This window comes from Apteryx mantelli, chromosome 2 (assembly GCF_036417845.1).
Source record: "Apteryx mantelli isolate bAptMan1 chromosome 2, bAptMan1.hap1, whole genome shotgun sequence".
Classification (NCBI taxonomy): domain Eukaryota; kingdom Metazoa; phylum Chordata; class Aves; order Apterygiformes; family Apterygidae; genus Apteryx; species Apteryx mantelli.
Window position 1 is genome coordinate 111,584,501 of NC_089979.1, and position 20,083 is coordinate 111,604,583.

Here is a 20,083-nt window from a genome sequence, read left to right on the forward strand (position 1 = left end):
TTCTCTTGTAGGAATGATATTGTTTGGGTGCTGTTCCAGTGTTGCTGTTATTACTAGATGGTAAAACAGCACCTTCTACAGAAAACTTTGAAGAAAAACTTTGCATCCCCAATGTTCTTAAAAGTTGTGAAGGATTCATCTCACCCATCTTTATCTTTCTGAAAGGTGGCTGTCTAACCTCCATTAATCATCTGAGAGATCTGTAGTCAGTGCAGCACCTTCAAAGGATGATTCCTTCCATTCCAAGATAGACAGGTTGAATCACCATGTGGAGGTGTCTTATCTCTACCAGCGATAGAAGGAGCCTAGACAATTAGATTGTATTAGAAGACAGAGTTAGGTGAGATGGATCCTATTTTATTGCTCTGGTCTTATGAACTGGCATTCCTCAACTTCCATAGACTTAACTTACCCTATCTATTAAAGTCGCAGAGGTAATTACTCCTGAGGTATTATCTTCCTCTCCCGCTACAAAGAATGCAAGGGGACCTTAGGTCTGTGTTTTCTCTCTCACTGGTATAAGCCAGGAGCAGCTACAGTATAGAAAAGAGAATGTTAACAATGTAAAGAAGACATGAGAGCAAACAGAAGAACCTACTGAAAGCAGTTAGCCAGCTATTGTTCTAAATATCATATGAAAAAAGCAGGAAGCATATGAAAGTCCCCTCCCTCTGTGTTTCTGTGCTAGTTCAGGGTCTGGTGCTGAGAATGATGAAGAAAACTCTGTGATTAATTGAAGATAGGATTTAGAGTGGGAACCCTGTCAGAAGGTAGCAAGGGGCGAGAGATAAAAGATCTCATGGAAAGAAACAGGCAAGAAGTGCGCTGAGATGGGGAACCTGGAGGCAGGGATAAGAAATCGTCAGGAACGGGACACATTGTTGGTGCCTGTGTGATAAAGACCAAGAGAGAGACAAACTAAGAGAGAAGGTGGGCATGGCTGTGCAAGGAGACTCTTACCAAAACGAATAGGATGAAGAGTTGAGATTTTGAGGTTAACATTTCTTGGCCCTAAAGAATGGGTCTTAGGTAAGAAGTTTGTGGAATGCGGGGTCTATATAACAAATAGGACTGGGAAGAGGAGATATTTGTGGGAAAGATTACAGCATTTTAACAAGAATAAGATAAAAGATGGAACAGCAGAGGTATATTTCAGTGGAAGAAGCAGGAAGTCTATTCTCATTAGAACCACCTTCCTCTTCAAAGCCTGGAGTGGAATTCAACATGCATAATTTGCTGCTACCAGCAAATGTCCATGAACCCTTGACAACATGTCCATCCTCTTCTGCCCTAGATCTCTTATGGGATGGTAACTTAATACAGTTACAAGGTATTTTGTTAGCTTGAGTTTCAAAGGGTTCAGTGTGTTGAATCAAAAACATCCATTTCTTATGGTTGCCATATTCTGCCTTTTATTCTGCTTTTTTCATTGTTGCTTTTTTATAAAGTGTGAAGTTACATACAAAACATTACATTCAAAGAATATTATTTATATCACAAAATCATGAATGCCAGCATGGAGTTCTCTGTGCCTTTGCATTATAATGCAGTCTTTAATTACATGATCATACACGCTCTTCCCTTCTACCAACTTCTACTACACTGACAGACGTGAAGGTCTCAATGATATATAAATTCCTGTATTTTTAATTAAAATACACAGCCAAGTAGAAGACAGAGATTGTATCTGTGCTACCTTAGAAGATGTTGCAGATTGAATTCATCTTCTTTTAGATACTAAAATATCTGCTCAGGAAAGAAACACCTTATAAATGCTCCAGAAATGAGAAAATCTTCAGTCACAACTCCCACCTTTTAAAACACATTAACCACAAGAGTGCAAATCTACAGGAAATTTTGTGGTGTCATTGATTACAGCTCTCCAACAGATCCTGGGTTTCTGTAGGTTTCTGTTTTGTTCAGTGCTCAGGCATTGCAAAGAAGAATCTGGATTGTGCAAAAGTGAAATTCTTGCCAGTAAAACCACATTTGGTGGAAAGCGAGAAGTTTTGCAGTGAATGAGGCAGAAGCTTGCAGAAACAGGCAGGAGGTTGTCAGAGTTCAGGTACTGGGATGCTGTCCTGCAGAAAACTTAGTGACAGAGACAACGTTCTTGAGTTTCTTGATAACGTAGGGCAAGCCAACACCACCAAGAGGTGGTGTGTTTCTTGCTTTCTTAGTATCTGACTTGCAGCTGGTTTTCAAAAAGGGTGAGGGTTCATACATGTTGAGAAATTCAGTCAGAGAAAACTCCCAGAAACATAAAGTGTATAAAGTAGATCTAATGCTAAATACTCTGAAGACTCAGGTTCTTGGGCTCTTAAATTGGGCACTTACAGTTAGGGACACTAAATGGGTATCTGTGTAGGTAGAGGATAATACCATCTCTTCACCTCACAGAACTGCTGTACAATGCATTTGTTAATATTCATGAAGTGCTCAGATATTATTGTATTATATATTATGTATTGTATTATAGTGCCAGAGAAAGCCCAGGAGGAAATTAATAATTCTATCTTCAGAGCTGCGTTTCAATGAAGTGCAGTAAATGAAGGAGAGGGGCCACACATTGAACTCTGAGAAGAGAACCAGATAGTGACAAGCTGCTCATTAAACGAGTGCTGTCCATTCTGTGCACTGAATGAGGCAGGGTCCTGCAGAAGAAAATGACGTGCCACTTTGTATGCATCTTGAAAGAGATGTTAGTTGCATACGTGAGGTCGTAACTGATGGTGCATAGGCAGCCTTAATTCTGCCATGTCTTACTTCTGTGGGCTTGATGCTACATTCCAAATTATGCTCTTTCTTATTGCATTATTTATATTCTAATAGTCATGTGTGTGTATGCGTATTATGCTTGATAAACACTATATAATAATTTTGTTTTACACACACTTGTGGTGAAAATGTATATGTACTCTTATAAGTAAAGCATTACAATTTGGGAAGATAGGGGATAAGTTAAGGGCCTACTGCTACAAATGTAGGTAGTTGCATTCATGTAACCAACTTTCCTGAATAATACTCCTCAGATAAGTGCTTGCAGGACTAAGTCCTAGATGGTTAAGCAGGACTAGTTGATTTTGTCTGTGCCCCAAAGCAGTACTATCCCACTGTTCAGCCATATTGTTGACAGTCTGTGTATGTTGCCTAATGATTTAGAATTCTGCTCCCATTCCATTAAAATTTTACTCACTGACTCCTTCTCAGTAATGAGACAACTTGCTGGGCATAGGCATTTTATTGGTTAAAGGTGCAATTTGTTCCCAAGTTCCTTTGGACCCACTCCTGCCGTTGTTTCCTGCTTTTAATTTCCACTGAAGTGAATAGTGGGTTTGTCTTGCAGAGGAGTCTAGGAGAAGGCCCTTTTGCCAGTAAACCCAGTTTCAAGGTATAAAAATCTACCATTTCTACAATCACACTCCCCCTATTAAAAACGTAGGTTTCTATGAAGATGACTGTGATCACTCCTGGGTCACATTTTTAATTGCTAGCCTTTATTAAGACTTGGCATGTATAATTTTCCTAATTTCCAGTTTGTGACAGGTTTTATGGTCAGCTTGGAAAAACAAACTGTATAGTCAGTCTCCAATCTTCCTGTCTGCAAATAGTTTTGCTAGTGGTGGACGAGTCAGTTCAGGTATGTGTAAGTGTTCCCATGTATTTGCTTTCTCAGTGGCTAAGGGAGACTATGGAAGACAACTGTCTGGTCCTTAGAAGAATACTTAACTACTTGCAAATAATATGTGTCTCTGAATCATTCAATTAGTACATAAAAGAGCCTATGAATCAATTGCATTCTGAAACTGTAAGTTGTAAGATTTGTACCAGAAATTTGTTCTCTGTCAAATCTCTAATCAATCACTCTGAGTGTAAATTCTTCATGTAGAAACAAGGCTGCTTGCAATAGGAATGGACCTTACTGGCATTTTCCTCTAGGGAATTTTCCTCTAGGCTTTTCGTCTTGTGGTTTGATTCTCTGTTGTCCAGTGAGGTGCTAATTCTGATCAAAGATTTTTCTTCTGGTGGGGCCTTCACTGCACCTTGCTCCTTGGATACTTTCATGTCTAATAAACAGAAATCATCCTGCAACCTTGACTTTAGAGGGGGTAGTAACAGAGCACCTCTTCCACCTGGCTGCCTTTTTCTTGTGGGGGTCTGGTATAACAACTCCCACCTCTACACAAAATTGATTGAGTTCGATCAGTGGGTTTGAAAGCTATGGAGAGTAAATAGTGAATGCCCTCCTGCCTTCCCATGACACTGTTATTATGTAGCCTTGTTTCCTCAGGAAATTAGGCTAGAAAAGGATGTGGTATGAGAGGAGAATGATCCCTCTGAGTACAGCTGTAGACTACAGTCGGTTGCTCAGTGTTTCACTGCTTCATCACAGTGTGTATCCTGAGTTTTACCCTATTAATACATAGAGTTAACATGGTACCAAAGATTCTAGGAATCCAGACTCAAGTCCCTCTCTGCACTCTTTTTCATTCTTTCCATTTATCCTTGAGGTTATACTTCTAACCTGAGGTGCGTAAACTACACTGGTTGAAGCCCTCATGTGTTCTCTCGACTAAAGTTACACGGCATTTTATGAGTCTATGCATAGACTTTGCAGACAAATGTAGACTTTAATATGAACTAAGCTGGCAAATTAAAGCACAGGGAAAAGAAAAATCAAAGGGTTGTCCAGACATCCAAGTGTATTTTCTGTACTGCCCTTTCTGTAAGAGTTATGTTAGTTTGAGCTTGTTAGCTAGTGTGTTGTAAGGTCATACCTTTAAATTCAGGTCTAGACAAATCTGAATCAAAGTTATGAAGATGATATTGGAACTCTCAGGGAGAGTAAGGGGGGGTGTGAATGCTGCAAAAAATCCAGACCTTCACAAGAAATGGTGAAAATTAAGAGAGAATAAATACCTTTCTGAACTTCTCTTCAGTTTGTGGTTAAAATGGATGACTTTTCCAATGAGGATATTTGAAGTACTGTTCGGATATGCATTTGTATCCGTACTATCAGAAACCTACGGATGAAGTGTAATATTATTGGCATAATTCTTTGTGCACTTATATATTCTTTTTTCCACTTAATTTGAGGCTTTAACAAGCTCCATCTCAGAGAAAACCTTTCAAAACTTGGTTTCCCTTAACTTCCCAGTAAAATGGCAAGTTTCACCTTGTTTTGACACACAATCATAAATTATCTCAGGCTCACTTGAAAGTGGGCCCCGTTGGCTTATAAGTTTCACTAACCTCAGCAAGTCTCTCGCTGATCGTGGGTTGAGTCTCAGAATGGAAACAAAGCCTGAAAGCTTCTCAGGGTTTCTGGTTTCATGCTGAATGCTTTTTCACAGAGCTCTAATTTTTACTGGGCCCAATGGGTTCTGTAGTTACATTAGTGAGTTACAGAGTGCATCATGGGGGGTTCATGGTGGAACAAACCTGAATAAAGGTCTAAGATCTCTGAATAAAATATTTGAGATGGTATACGGTAATTTCTATGTAAACCAAAGTGTAGTGATGGAAAAGAACCAATTGTCTGCTCTAGTGAGAGGGAATTATCCTGGTTGTAGAGTTAAAAGATTTATAACGTTTTAAAAATCATTAAAAAAAAAAAAAGGTTTCAGATGTTTAGAAATTTGGAAAGATGAATTGCGTAGACACCAAGAAGTGAATTCAAATTCCTACTGCTTGCTTTATCAGCAGTTAGTTATAAAAGCATACACTGATACTGTGCTTTGAAAAGTCAGTGAGCAAATGCAAGCCACAGCAGAGAGCTCAGTACAACTGTTTCTGAAATTATATAGACACCACTGATTTGGGCCAGTTAGATTGCTGGTTCAAGGCTTTGGTTAATATCAAAAGTAGTGCATGTACTTTGATGTTAACACTCTTTAATGCCCAAGTTTACATCTTTGTTTCCGTGATTTTTGAAGATAAGACCCAAAAGAGAGGGAAGTATGTAGTTCAGTGCAGCTGACAGTGGTAACCTTACTGTTCTGGAAAAGATTTTTTAGTCTTAAGAAAGGAGTTGCAACAAGCAAGCCCAATGTATATTCTGCTATGAGAAGACTATGGACTGTCAATCTTTCTGCCATGAAAAAACAGCATTTTCTAATGGGAATTTCTTCTTTACAGTTAGCAGGTTTTGATGTTGCAATTCTGATACATCTGAAAAGACTAATTGCATTTTATGGGACAAATGTGTTAAATCTCATCTTCTCTGCAAGTTTATCTGCCTTAATACAACATATAGTTGTGGCACAATTAACAAAACTATCATGAATAAAAGTAGAAGTAGCACAAGGTGTTCAGGTGATAGGTTATCTTTTGCTCTTTTTCCCAGTTTACAAGACTTCTAATACAACTGGTCCAAACAATGAGATTAGAATAAAAATATTATTCTTAATCTGAAAGGTTTGGCAGTTTGATGTGAAATATATCTGTATTATAGCTCCAAAAGACTAGGGTTGCTCTATAAAGGGACAAAAAATGAATTCTCATTGGTGCTAGCAAGATGGACTTTTAAGTCCGGCATTGAGGAAGATTCCACATACAAAAACATGTCCACCATTTGGAAAAAGAATTGCATCAAATATTTAACAGTCTGTGGAGGACACTGGTAGGTCAAGCCTTCTGCTATTATTCAATTTTTCAGGAAGCTTATTAAAAGCCATCATATAGAACTTAAGGTAGTTCAGATGTAAGAGGGAAAAAGTATATTTTGAACGCGATTTCTCTGCTAATGATGTAATAGGCAGGAGAGTTGGATGGCATTAGGCCTCATGAATTCAGGGCAAGAACACTTTAAAGGTTGACTTCTTTATTTTCTTCTGATTTTATGTTTTTTTCATAGTTTTTTCCTTCCCTGCAAAGGGATGTGGTTAATACTTATTAGTCAATGCTTATGTATTTGTGGACAAGTTGTGCAAATTGTGGACAACCATTTTACATAATAGAAATGGGAGGCATGCTACATTTTGCAGAATTGGAACATTTAATATACAGTGTGATTAGTAGGGCAGCTTTGGGCTGACTGTTCAATGTATTCTGCCTTCAGATCTGACTGGCTATTTCTATATATAAAATCAAATAGACTCTATTACCTTTCCATCTTTATTGTCATTATTTGCTATATAAAAATACTTTTTCTTTTACAAAATCAGTCATCAGTATTTTATCCATTTGGCGAGTGAAGCAAACAAAGTTGAGAAAACTAAAATGACTTAAGGAAGACCAGGGAGAGAATTGGGGAGCAGAAAGAAATCTTCAACTCCAGAGTCCAATGGGAATTCTCCCATAAGAATTTTACTTATGCAAGAACCTGTAGGTCCAGTCCCTTCTGACAGTTGCAGGTAAAATGCTTGCAAAGAATTCATTTTCCTTTAAAAAAATATTCTGTGTCTTTCTTTTTGTTTTTCAATAGAAGGCACCCTTTCTAATATTAGCTTTGTTTCTTTTTGCCTTACTTCCTTTTGTTCAGTGCAACGGTGCTGCATTCTTTTTATTACACACAACTTATTATTAACAGAAACTGAGGAAAATGCATGTTAGTTTTGATACTGCCGTAATGGGAAATTTTCTGGCATGTTTAGAAATAGTTATAATTCTTAGTGGTGAATTTAAGAGGCAGTCCTACCTTTGTTTTTTAAAAATAGGCTCCTTACTTTCAGTAAAAATTGATAATTCTCTTTTGTCGTTGTAGTACTTTTCTGTTTAGAACGAATTCTTCTTTATTGGCTAGAGTTTTGCATTCTTTTTCAGCACACAGAAGTGGATTATAGTCCTGGGCAGCATGCAGAGAGTTTTTTTTTTTTTCTCTGCTTGTTTGCAAATAGTCCAAGTGAATTAGTCTTCAGGTGGTTCCCTTCTCCTTCTCCAATCCCCATCACATAAAAATCAGGCTTATTACACTTTTGGGGGGATAAAAGTAGTTTGTTGGTTTTTGTATGAAGTGAATGTTGCCTGCAAATCTAGATAGTCAAAAATAATAAGGAAACATTGAAATCTCCTTTTGACAGATTGTGAATAGATGTAGCCACCAAAATGTGATTAATAAGTTAAAAATTCTCCTTTTAACCTGCCTCAGCTAGAATAGTAGGAAGAGAGGGTGGCATTTTAATGAAATTGTTCTGAAATTTTCTTTATGAAGTATGAATATTATTCTAACTTAGCTATTTTTCTGATCTCACATGTCCATTGTGAAATAATAAATGGAAACACACAATATTGCTTAAGATAGTTATAAGTACTTAAATTACCATATGTTTAACTGAATGTTGTTGGATTGTTAGAAGCTTGTGGCAATATTCTAATGTCCTTTAAAATTTGTTATAGCACATTAAGGTTAGAAAGAAAAACATAAAGGTAGTCAAAATAGTGAAGTCTCAAAACAGTTTTGCTCATCTGTAGAACTCAACAGAAAACATGAACAATTAACATATTTTTTAACCCATAAAGTGATGTGGTTGGCATGCAGTCCCTCCTGTTGCATGGCAGTGTTGAGAAGCCAGAAAATGCTGGCATACCTCAGGCTTGTTTTTCTCCCTACTGAAATGCAGTATGGGAGGCTGGCTGGCCCCGGCAGAAACACCCCATGGAAATGGAGGAGAGATGCACTGGCGCCTTTCTGGGAAGGGGACCCCCAGGGACTTGTGAGCTGTACTAAAGCATCTCAGTTCTCCAGCTTGATGTGTCACAAACCTTCTGTCCAAAGCTTTTGAGAGTGTTTCTTCCCCAGGTGAAGGGAGTGGGAAATGTTGGGTTTCAGCAGGCCACATCTCTGACTGGGGAATAGCCTCGTGGGTCCGTGTCATTCTCCTTTCTGGCCTCTAAACTTGTGCCAATGCAAAGTGAGGTCAAGGAATGAGGAATTTGCTTCTTTCCTTCCTTCCAGACTCTCCTCTTTCCTTCTCTCTGGGCTCACTCACATGCTCCAGTCCCTGGGAACGAGTGTGGCATTTGCTTGCAGTTGACAGTATTTTTGCTATCTGCTGTTGAACGAGTGCAGGTATGTGAGGTAGTATGGCAGTGTGCATCTCTGCCAGGCACGTGTGCCTCTTCCTTAGCGGAGAAAACTGATAAGAGGTACAACAGAGGAGAAAGAAGAGGTTGGTCTCTGGGAAGGTCAAGCACTTTTTAAGGCATAAGGAGACATTTTTGTTTTGAAAGGAGGTATCTTCATGGTATAGGTAGGGAAGACAGTCTCTGAACTTTCATACCTACTGCATCTATTTGATAGGTAAAACAACAGCTTCAGGTGTGGGGTTCTCTATGAATACCAAGTTCCTGCAGGAGAAAAAGGGTTGATAAAAGGACTATTTGACAATTTGTGTGGATTAGGTGCTCTGCAGTTTTTAACTAATGGACTAATATCCAGAGGAACATTCAAAGCATCAAATCCTTTGGTTTACAGGATCTATTTGAGAGTTTCCTGGGGAGGTTCTTTCTTTGTTTTAAAACACCCTTAGCTGTAATTCTTACATTTGTTTGGCAGCATACTCTCCTCCTGAACCTTTAGACTTTTGGTGTGGAATGCAAAAAGACTCATTTCTGTGTTCAAGTATCCAACATGTATGTGTGTACATCCATATATCACACTGAGCCTCATCTGAAATCTGTTAGATTTTATGGAATGTAGAATGGGGCAGAATTTGTGTGCGTGCATGTGTATATAATGTGTGTGTACATGTGTGCATGTATACATATATAAATACACACACACACACGTGGCAATACGCAAATTTATACAGCATTCAAATTTTGCCCTGAGACCTTGTGAAATCATTGTTTTCAGCTAAGATTGCAACTACTGTAAATCAGGGCAGAATAACCCATAACATATTTTTAAACAGCTGGTATGCTTCAGAGGCCTGAAATACAGCAGTATAATGGAAACACTGACTCTTACTGCAACAGTGCAAAAGGATGCAGCAATAGATGTATTTTGCAATGAAATAGGTGAAATCTACCATCCATACTGAAGGATTGCTATGGCTCTCGGTTGTTACAAACTGCTTAGTGATTGGCTAATGATTGGAGTTAGCTGTTTTTCCATTGGAGAAAAAAAGGAAAGAAATAGTAACTTTGTATATAAAACACTAATTACAGTAACTTTTTCATTCTGTCAAGACCAAGATGTATGGGCTGTATATATCACAAATAGAGATGGTGCACCAAAGGAGTTATAACTCCTCTTTCACTCTTTGGCTGTTCGGTGGCTTCTAAGCATGGCTAATCTAATTTACGTCAGGCTACAAATAGCTTTGTAAAACAGCTTTAAGGCCCAGTGTTGCTGCTGGCTTGGTAGAAAGTGACAGCACCACAGAATGTGTCCCCCAGTGTCTATGAGTGAAATGAGGTAGTTACCCTCAGATAGGCATAAATGCGCTATTAGATGGTTGAGAAATACATTTCCCCCCCCCAAAGCCCTCCTGGGAATTTACTGTAGTGCCTTTGATGTAACTAATTAGCCCACTCAAAGTAAGCAGTGACTAACAGTCTAATAACTGGCTAATGGAAGGAACTTCATAATGTTTTCAAATAAGGACTCTTTGAATGTCTTGCAAGAAGCTGAGGAGTTTTTCTCTTCTGAGAAATCGTTGCCAATAGTCAGATCATGATGTCTTCAGTCATTTTTCTCCCAATTATATTTGAGAATCCTGGCTCTTTGAAGAGGTTAAATGTTGGAGGAGAGCAATAATCCTGGAGATATTCTGGAAGTGCTAAGTTTGATTTTAGTCTCGATCAGCAGACTTAGAGCAAACATTTTAGTTTGCTGAGGCTGTCACACAGTAACTTGCTCCCTTTGCAGAGTTTCGCGAGATGGAACACTTTTTAAAAGGGGAAATGAAAAAGATTGTTTTTGTAAGAGATTTTTTTTCTGGTGAGTTTCTCAATCATCAAGTAGTAAAATCAAAACATTAAATTTACTATACCAAGAAAGGGAAATGCTTTTGCCTACCTTCTGGTCCTGTAAATTTAAAAGGAGAAATCATACAGCTATGTGTTATTTTGCCAGTTAACTCTGCCTTCAAATGTCTTCCGCTTCTGCATTTTCTTTTTTCTTGTCCATTGGAACTACAAAGCACTTCTACTATTCTGTTTCTCATCAAGCTAATGATACAGCATTTCCACATGTTAACAAACACCTCCAGTGTATTTTTGCATTCACAGACCATTTGCACCTAACAGCCCAAGCATTTCTGATGCTGGATGTGAATCCCTCTTGCTCTGCTTGCATGAATAGTTTCACTGAATCCTTGGGATTACTGTGTGAGTAAAGCAAGCAGGATTTGGGCCTTGTAGGCCCCAAAAAGGTGAACTTAAAAGCTCACCACCTGCTCAATACCTGGATGCAGGGTTTAGTATTTCTTTCACAGCAGCCAATGTCGTCACTAACACCTAAACCAGAGCATGGGGGCTGCACTCATTGAATGGTGTTAAGTATCACTGCAATAATCCACTGGCTGTAATGGGGGAGACACGTAGCCCTGAACTTGGGAAGGGAGAAAATGGTTTTCAGCTGTTTTGATTTAAATTGTTTGTTTTTGTTATTTTAAAGCTTGTGTGGAAATAGGCTGGGAGACAGCGCTCTCAGAAATGAGGTTTCCATTTCTTTGGAGTCTGATCCTGGAAGTTACTGAGAGTTTGTGCCTTCATTAGCTTCACAGAGAGTTGCAGCCCAGCGAACTGGGGTTTGGCATTTCATAGGCTCAGACTCTACCTATCGACTGGTTGTCCGGTCACCTGAACAACTGCAGGCAAACTTGAATAGCAGGATACCACGGGAGTCTGGTTCACAGCAAAGAACTTCAGCAGCTTGATCCAAGTCATTGAAGTCAGTGAAATGGCTCGAGTGTCAGGTCAGTGACTTCAGGCATACCCAGATGTCATGCCTTTTTTTTTTTTTTCCCCACGTCCTGCAAAATATTCTTGCCTTGATTGTTGAGATATGGGATCAGGTGCAAGGCAGCCCAGTCTAGCCCTGCTTCCTGCCCTTGTCTGCCTTTCGAGGGCAAGAATGCTGGGATCGACAAGGAGGTTTCCACAGCACCCTGTGCCTTTGTGTAGTGGTAGCCAGCAGCTACCTTTTGTGTTCCCTAAGTATGATTTTTCAGCTTAAATGAGACTTTAACATCTCACTATAGGTCTGAAACTGGAGTTTGTGGAAGCAGGCTCCCAGTTAAATCCAGTAGGTGTTTGTTTACATAAAGTTCTAAAGATGGTGATATTTTACATAATTTTATATTTGTCCATTTAACTTTAGCCACCTGATTTTATCTGAGAGCAGTTGGGGAGGCAACAAGCAATGCAAATTCATCCCAATAATTGTGGAATTGAGCTGAAGATGTCACCACTAACAAGCTTCTCTCTGATCTGGTTGTTTGAGAGCGTTTGCCTGAATTCTGAGCTGCTTCTTAACATTCACAGGTTCCCCAGCAATCTTGGGGAGAGTTATGTGCACAGCTGGAAAAGGCTGTGAGCCACGTTCTGCTGACAAATGCATCACTAACTTAGTGGTGGAGCAGTATAAGCTCCGTACAGGCCCAGTCTTGTTTCAGTCTGGTCAGTGGGAGCTTTGCCATTGACCCAAAGTAGTGCAGGATCAGGCTGCCCATTTTGTAAGTTGTAGGAATTGTACTACTGCACTGTGTTCTGGCTTCCTCTATACTTTCAAAACAAAGGATTGAATTGAGTTGTGCAGTATGTGCAGCTAAAATGAACATGTGTATCATTTGTAGAAAATAATAGGGGGGGATGAAGTATTATGCAAGTATTCTGAAGACTGGGTCCACAGGCAGTTCCTCTTTCTGTCTTGCTGATAAATTCTTTTTCTTTAAAGTTAAGACAAACAGAAGGATATAAAAGATTTCTCAAAACGAACAAAAATGGAGAAAAGAACTGTATATTTGTATTCCAAAGGTCACAAATCAGTTCCTGGAAAATACTATACATATGCTAATTGGAAAATAACTATGCTAATTGGAAAATAACTAATCTATATATTTTCAATGGTGAGCTCAGATGATGTATGCTATTTCTAAGCACAAAAGTCTTCTATAAGGTATGCTTAAGCATTGCAAATAAAGTAAGTACTGTACTTGTTATCTAACAGATTTTGTAGCCACTCATATGGTTGGACTATTTTTAAAACCAATTATGAGCATTGTGCTTCATCTGTGTTACTGTTTCCAAAGTGTGTACTTCATGTGCAGTTGCTCCAAATGCAGGAAAATAACAAACTTAGGACCAAGAGTGCCCAATTTAAACTATTGTATCCACCCAAAACAAAGCTTTGGTTACAACACATACTGTTTTTAAAGGCAGGCACAATTCTACAGATGTATTTCCTCCCAGTTTGCTCTTAAGGTGGCCAGAGAGTTGTGATCAATGTGTGTATGCAAGAAGCCACAGATACCAATGTCCTAATGAGCTTGGCAATTGCTCTATTCCATCATTCCAAGGAAGAAAATATCAGGTCTCAAAAACTTAGACCTTCTTAAATGTGAGGGAAATTGCTTTCTTACTAGATATCTATTCTATTAAGAATCTAAGTAGTCAATCTTTTTTACATTTTCCCCCCTCATTCTGGTTCACAGCAACCTAAAATGCTACTTTTCTGGGAAAGACTGATATTCTGACTTCAGTTTTGTAATTTAATGATGGAGAGTTTCCTTAGTAAACCAAATTTAGAGTACCAGAATGCTTATCTTATATCCAGACCTTGAACATAAAAGGCATTTTATACCAGCAATTGTTCATTTAATGAGCAATTGCAGAGTGCAGGGCGGTTAAGGGATTGAGCTATATGCACCATTATTGCAAGAAGTATTCCGAAATACCAGAAATAGGACGTAAGCTCTGATCAGGGGGACTGTGAGCACAATTACCTTCTTTTCAAATCCTTCTGTGACACTGCGGGAGGAAAAAGGACTTTGAAACTTGAAAGGAAAGAGCTTGCTTTCAACCTCAAAAGCTAGGAGGAAAGGGCTCTGAAATTTGCTCAGTATTCCCAATTCACCATTAGCCTGTTTCTTCCTTTAGCCTCAAGGCATTCTCCGCTTTTTGAAAAGATGTTAAGAAATTCAGTCACAATAGAGAGCCTAGTTTTGAACATGTTTCACTCGGTCCATTGAGGTCTGGTCTTCAGCCTTTGTGTGGGGTGAATTGAGCTGAGCAGCAAGCTGGTTGGGGAGAGGTGAATGAGCAGTCTCTGTGCAGTCACAAATTCTGGCAAAGAAAAGATTACCCTTTCCTTTATTTTACAATATGCATTCCTGTACAATCCTGCTAGTGGCAATATGCGGAGCCGAGCTTGTGCTTAGGTCAATATGGAGCACTTGGTTTATAGCAACTCTTGTTAAGTTTGTCTTGTAATTGAAGCTGCTGTTGACCTTGCTTAGAGACCATTTGTAAAACCATTTATTTAGCATAAACTGAAATAATAAACCCTCCTTCTCTTAGGCCGATTGTGATAGGGTGACAGTAGTTTGATTTAATGATTAGCTGCCCGACCCCTCAGCTAGAGAGAGCTGCTTGAATAGGGAGAGTTCACTAGGAAGCACACAGGAAGAATACTAATGAGCTTGTTAAATTTAGCATGGCACCAACCACTTTTAATTCCTCTAATGGGAGAAGCACTGCCTCTGAGAGAGAGGGAGGGAGACAGGGAGGGGGGGAAAGAGAGAGAGAGAGAAAGAAAAAGAGAGAGAGGAATGTCCATGTACTGGTAGCTAGAGAATTTTGGTCAAGAGAAGAGCTTGGACAGAGTGTAAGCCAGGGTCTTTTGGACTGAGTTGTAAGTATGTTGTCTCTTCTCTTATGCCGTTGAAGTGTGTCGTCGGATTGCTTATGAGACAATATTGCTAGCTGCAAGTTGCATGTGGAAATGCGGTTATAAAACTTAATGCATAAACAGATTTAACTAGACTGGTGTCTACTCGTTTAGACAGGGGTATCTCTGAATGGCGTTGGGAGCGATTTTTACTGTGGCAGAGCAATAGATTTCAACTTTTCTTTTTTCGATCGCTGACTTTAAAATGAAAAGCTCCTACTTTGTGGCTCGTGGTCTGAAGAAAAAGAACAAGAAAAGTTCAGTGGAGAGAGAAGGCTTAATGAATTTTTGTGTTTGATTTTGGTTTGACCTCATTTTTAATTTCCTTGGTAAATTAGCCAAATAATTAAAGGTGCATTTGTTCAGTCATACTGTTCAGTGTGAGCTTTTTTGAAAATGCTCATTGATTAAATGAGGTGCTCCTTGGTGCTAAACACGTTTAATAAAAAATGCCTGAAGAATAGCACTAAATCGAGTATTTCGCAGTGGATAGGAGAATCTCAAATTAATTTGATCGTTCCAGACTGGGTACTTGTAACATGTGTCTCTGGCTACCAACTTGGTTAGTCGGAGCAGGGCACACATGAAGAAAGAGAAGCTTATTGCAGATGCTGATTCCTGTGTCTTTTTTTTTCCCCCCTCGCTCCATCTCTTACACCTGCAAAAGGCAGGATAAACTGTGCTGAAGTCAGTGGAGTTTTACCAGTGAAAAACAGGTGGAATTGAGGGGAGAATCAGACCCTTGGACTTTGTTATTCATCTCTACAACTTTTTAGTAAATCGGATGTTTCTTTGGCCTCTAAAGCAGGCCACTTTTAAAACATGAGAAGAGCAGTAACAGTTGTCGTGTATTTGTCTGTAAGAATCCTTTGGCAGATGCTGCCGGAGAAGTGGGTTGTTTGCTTACATTTTTGCTGTAGAGTCCCACTTGTTGCTATGGTGGACAGTATGTTTCTGTCAATAATTTGGCCTGGCACAGCTTGTCTGCACTTACTCTTAAACTTTATTGAACAATTCAGCTGAAACAGAACAAGATTAGACAGCTTTCACCTTTTGGCTCACTGAAGTGGTTTTACTGCCGTTGTAAGACTAGGCAGAATTATTGCAAGAAAAGTTTCCCTTTCAGTGTATAGAGAGTTCTTTCAAAGCACTCGGCTATTTGTATTCTGGAGTGTGTGTACTGTCAAGTTTTTCATCTGCCCCCTATCAAAAGCAGCTCTGTGGTGCAGAGCATGAAGTAAACGCTTAACAAAATGTTTGTCCATTGAAATTCCTTATTATTGCAAAAATGCCATCATGTTTACTGGAAAAAAAAATTTCTGGATGAATTTTTATGCAGCAAACAGTGTACAAAAATGTTTGAATGACTTCTAACAGCATGCGGCTTTATTTTCATAATGGGGAGACAGAAATGGTTGATGCTGAGGGAAGTTGCTGCTTTTCTTTTGTTTTCTTTCTTTTTTGTTTCTTGAGGAACCAGAAAAAAAGAGAGGAAAGCCTATTAAAACAAAACATATTTTCCTTTAGTTTCGAAGTTACTGAAAGTAGGTTTTGAATTTCATTCAGCAATTTAAAAAATCAACTCATTCCATACCAGTCGCTGGTACCTTGACTCATGACACATGCATGTTTTGAGAAGGAAAAAATAAAACTGAAGCCTGCAGACAGGCATTAGCTTCTTGTTGTATTCCAGGATGGCAGTTTTAACAAATATTATCTTTATATGGAAGAGTAAAAGAACTGAAATCCTATCTGATCCTCAGATTGGTTATATAGCCACACAAATCACTTCAGCTGCTTCTTTCCATAGTATGCTAGCACAGGCTAGCTTACTCTGCTTAAGGGTCTGTCAGGATTTCAAATGGAGTGTAATCCTCTATTTTTACAAGAGTTTACATCTCATCAGTGAAAGTTCACTCTGGGTTGAAATTTAACATAAAAGACTCCAGCTAGAGAGAAACGTGATGGAAAATATTACTTTGGCTGTTTATTTATTTATTTAGTTAGTTAGTTATACAGGCAGTTTTCTAAAAACCTAATATAAGTTTTAAAGTTTTAGACTCCCCTTTGCAGTTCTCTGACTAAAAACAGCTTCAGTGTAAAAAGTTGAAACCTTAAACCGTGCTAGTCCAGAGCAGGGACCAGTGTCTGCTCATATTAATAAAAAGTAGAAAAAGGCAAAGGGTTTAAGTTGTACGGTGTTGTTGTCTGTTTTTGTTAACTCTTTCTCCCCAGACCCAGTCCTGGAAATGCCCAGTGTGTAGAATTACTGCTGACTGCAAAAAGAAGCTGTCCCTGGAAGATGCCAATAAGTCGGCAGACCCTGGTTGCAGTAATACTTGGAAATAGAAAAATAATTAAGAGCTCAGTAGGCTATGTTGGTGGGTTTGGTTGTTGTTGCTGCTTTGGAGAAGAGGGGGAGGGAAGTGCAGAGAGAGCGATGCCTTAAAAGCTCTCTTGTAGCCAGTTTATGCAGATAATGGTAAAATTCAGCCCCAGGTATCTAATATGTATGGAGCCTGTTTCTAATCTAACTTAAATGAAGGCAGATAGGTTGAGTTACGCTAGTGTCAAATTTGGTGAAAGTAGTCTCATTGCTTGCTGGTGCTTTTGCTGTTTGAATGAGCACACCAGGGCAAGTTAAAAGTAAAAATTTAGCCCTGACCTTGAATATTCTGGCCTCTGACAACTGAAGTGAAATCTTAGCACTGTTCTAAACCATTCTTATTTGCGTATGGATTGTAGAATAAGTGTACCTTAGTTTTTTTAATTCCTAAGCGTATTTTCATTTCCCTTCCAGTTACCTGTTTTCCATCCAATGTTTGTTCTTCTGAAATTCTTCATGTGCTTTTAGAACTGCTGAACAACTTTTGAAATTAAGCATATTTATTAATACTTCAGGACGTACTTGTGTATGCCTGCATGTGCAATGTGGCTTATTAAAACAGGAATTCAGGGCTGTATTTGAAATGTAGATATTGACTAGAATTCCAGCCAGGAATTATGGAATTATTTAGCAAAAAGTCTCTGTATTTTATAAAAGCAATAATATAACTTTAGGAGGGCGTTTACAGGAGATAGTTGTATAGCTAACAAAACTCTTCAGCCACATGGTCCATGTGAAATATACCTGAGAGTGTGCATCTGACTTTTAAAGAACAGAACCTCTTGTCTGTTTTTCAAAGGATGCATATGGCCCACAGGGGTTAAAATGCGTGCAGGAGTAGAAGGTTTGTGAAATCCCCTGTTGTGGGAATGTGTAAGGGATGTCAGTGGTGCAATCATCAGAAATCCCGTAGACCCTTTCATAGCAGGGCTAAAGGTTTGAGAGCGTGACTTGGGGATGAGCAGGTGAAGAACCACGGACCAACTGGCCCTGTGTACGGGCAGAGGGGGAGGAGGCCTGAAGAGCTATTTCAGGCTTTTGCACACAGAAGTGATCACAAGTGATAAAATAAGCCTAGACCATTTGACCTTCCTAATTCTCTCTTTCTTTTTTATTTTTCCTTCCCCAACCCTCTTGGTCATTCAGAATTTTGGGGTTTTTATGTGTGGGCCTGAGAGCAAAAGGGAAGGGTGCGTGCACTCCACAGCTCTCCTTACATGTCCATGTGGTGACACTGTTAGAGCAGGTGACCTCTCTTGCCCATGCCTTATGCTGCTGGTGCTGTATCTTGAACAATTTTACACATTTTATTGTTGCCAACCTTACTTTTAATCACTAAGGACCTTTCTTTAAGGCTCCAGCCTCTCACAAAAGCAAATATTCTAGAGATTGGAGCAGCACAGAACAGCAGCAGTGGGTGGCTAGACTTGATTTAGTCTCAGCTAGCGGGGTTCATCTTCTGCTGTTTGTGACAAATTGTTTTTTCCTCCTAGTCAGGCAGCCAAAACTTCCAGTCTGCTTGTCCCAGAGGCAAGAAAATAGCAAGTCTGTGTCCATTCTTGTACGATTAATAGCCCTGCTGGTAAATGCATCAGTGAATGGGTGATGATGATCTACCGCTCAACTGCCACTTGATCTGAATGGGCTGGTTTTTTCAACGTGTATCCCAGAACATCTCTCATAACCACACATGCACCTACTGTCACAAACTTACACTGTGGCTTTGAAAATGGTGAAGAGAAGGAGGGGGGAGGAACTTTTTATTTTATTTGCTGTTAAAGGGCTAAAAGTCTCTCTTGCTCTCTCTCTTTCTCTCTCTCTTTCTTTCTTTCTTATTTTTTTTCCTAGAGGATGAAAGTCCTGGACAGACCTATCACAGAGAGAGAAGGAACGCAGTCCCAATGCAGCCACAAGGTGGGCAAGGCCTCAGTAAGATCAGTGAAGAGCCTTCAACATCTAGCGAGGAAAGGGCCTCATTAATAAAGAAGGAGATCCATGGATCTATATCGCACCTTCCTGAACCTTCTGTACCTTATCGTGGGACATTGTTTACTATGGACCCCAGAAATGGTTACATGGATCCTCATTACCGTGAGTATTTATTGCGCGTTCATTTTGGGAAGTTGGAAGCTTATTGAGGCTGTCACATTTAATGTAATTTTATTAGTCGCTTTGCATTGTCCCAGGGAAAAATCACTTTGCCTGTGTGTGGGTTAAGGTAAATATGTTTTTTTCTGTCTTTGAAAGAAAAAAGTAGGGAGCAGTTGCATTGCAGCTTGAAATTATCACAGGCTTCTGCAAAGCAAGCTTCCACAGGGTGTATCATCTGTTGCTAATCCTCCTCAACCATCCAGTGTTATATTTTTTCCACCTCCTTAATGCATGAAGAAAAAAAGCCTCATTAAAGAAAGCAGAGAAGGAAAATGAAACAGGCCTTAAAATTCCTCTTTTAAAACAGTGTCAAAGTACAGTGTTAGGAGGAGGAAGCACCATACCTTGTACAGTGAGCATTTGTGGAGGGATTGGAGGGTTTATTGCTATGGCCTTTCTTTCTTTCTTTCTTTTGGGGATTCACTTATGTGTGAGGTGACAGGGTTGTTTGTCTTTTTCTCCCCCAGCTACAGTTCCCTGGAGTTGTGGGGGGGAAGCAAATGGTTTCAACTTCTGAATTCCTGCTCAGGCGTTAATAAAAAAGTAAGAAATTAACTGACACTTGAACACAGATGTGGAATGGATTTCTCCACAGGCAAAATATGAGGGAGTTAAGCAACTTTTTTCATCTGCTTCTAGTTTAAAAAAAAAGAAAAAGAAAAAAATCATTTAGTTTTGTAGTAATGAAGTACATCTTGAGGTGTCAAGGC

At 39.3% G+C, this 20,083-nt stretch overlaps 1 protein-coding gene across 2 annotated transcripts in view; it reads left to right on the top strand.

Moving 5' to 3' along the window:
• The window catches only part of GLI3 (GLI family zinc finger 3), a 212,816-nt gene that overhangs the window by 49,712 nt on the left and 143,021 nt on the right, over positions 1–20,083 (top strand). For both annotated transcript variants that reach the window (XM_013955710.2, XM_013955711.2), the window contains exon 3: positions 19,071–19,313. In XM_013955710.2, coding sequence (XP_013811164.1) covers positions 19,071–19,313 — 243 coding nt within the window. The remainder of the gene's footprint in view (positions 1–19,070; positions 19,314–20,083) is intronic.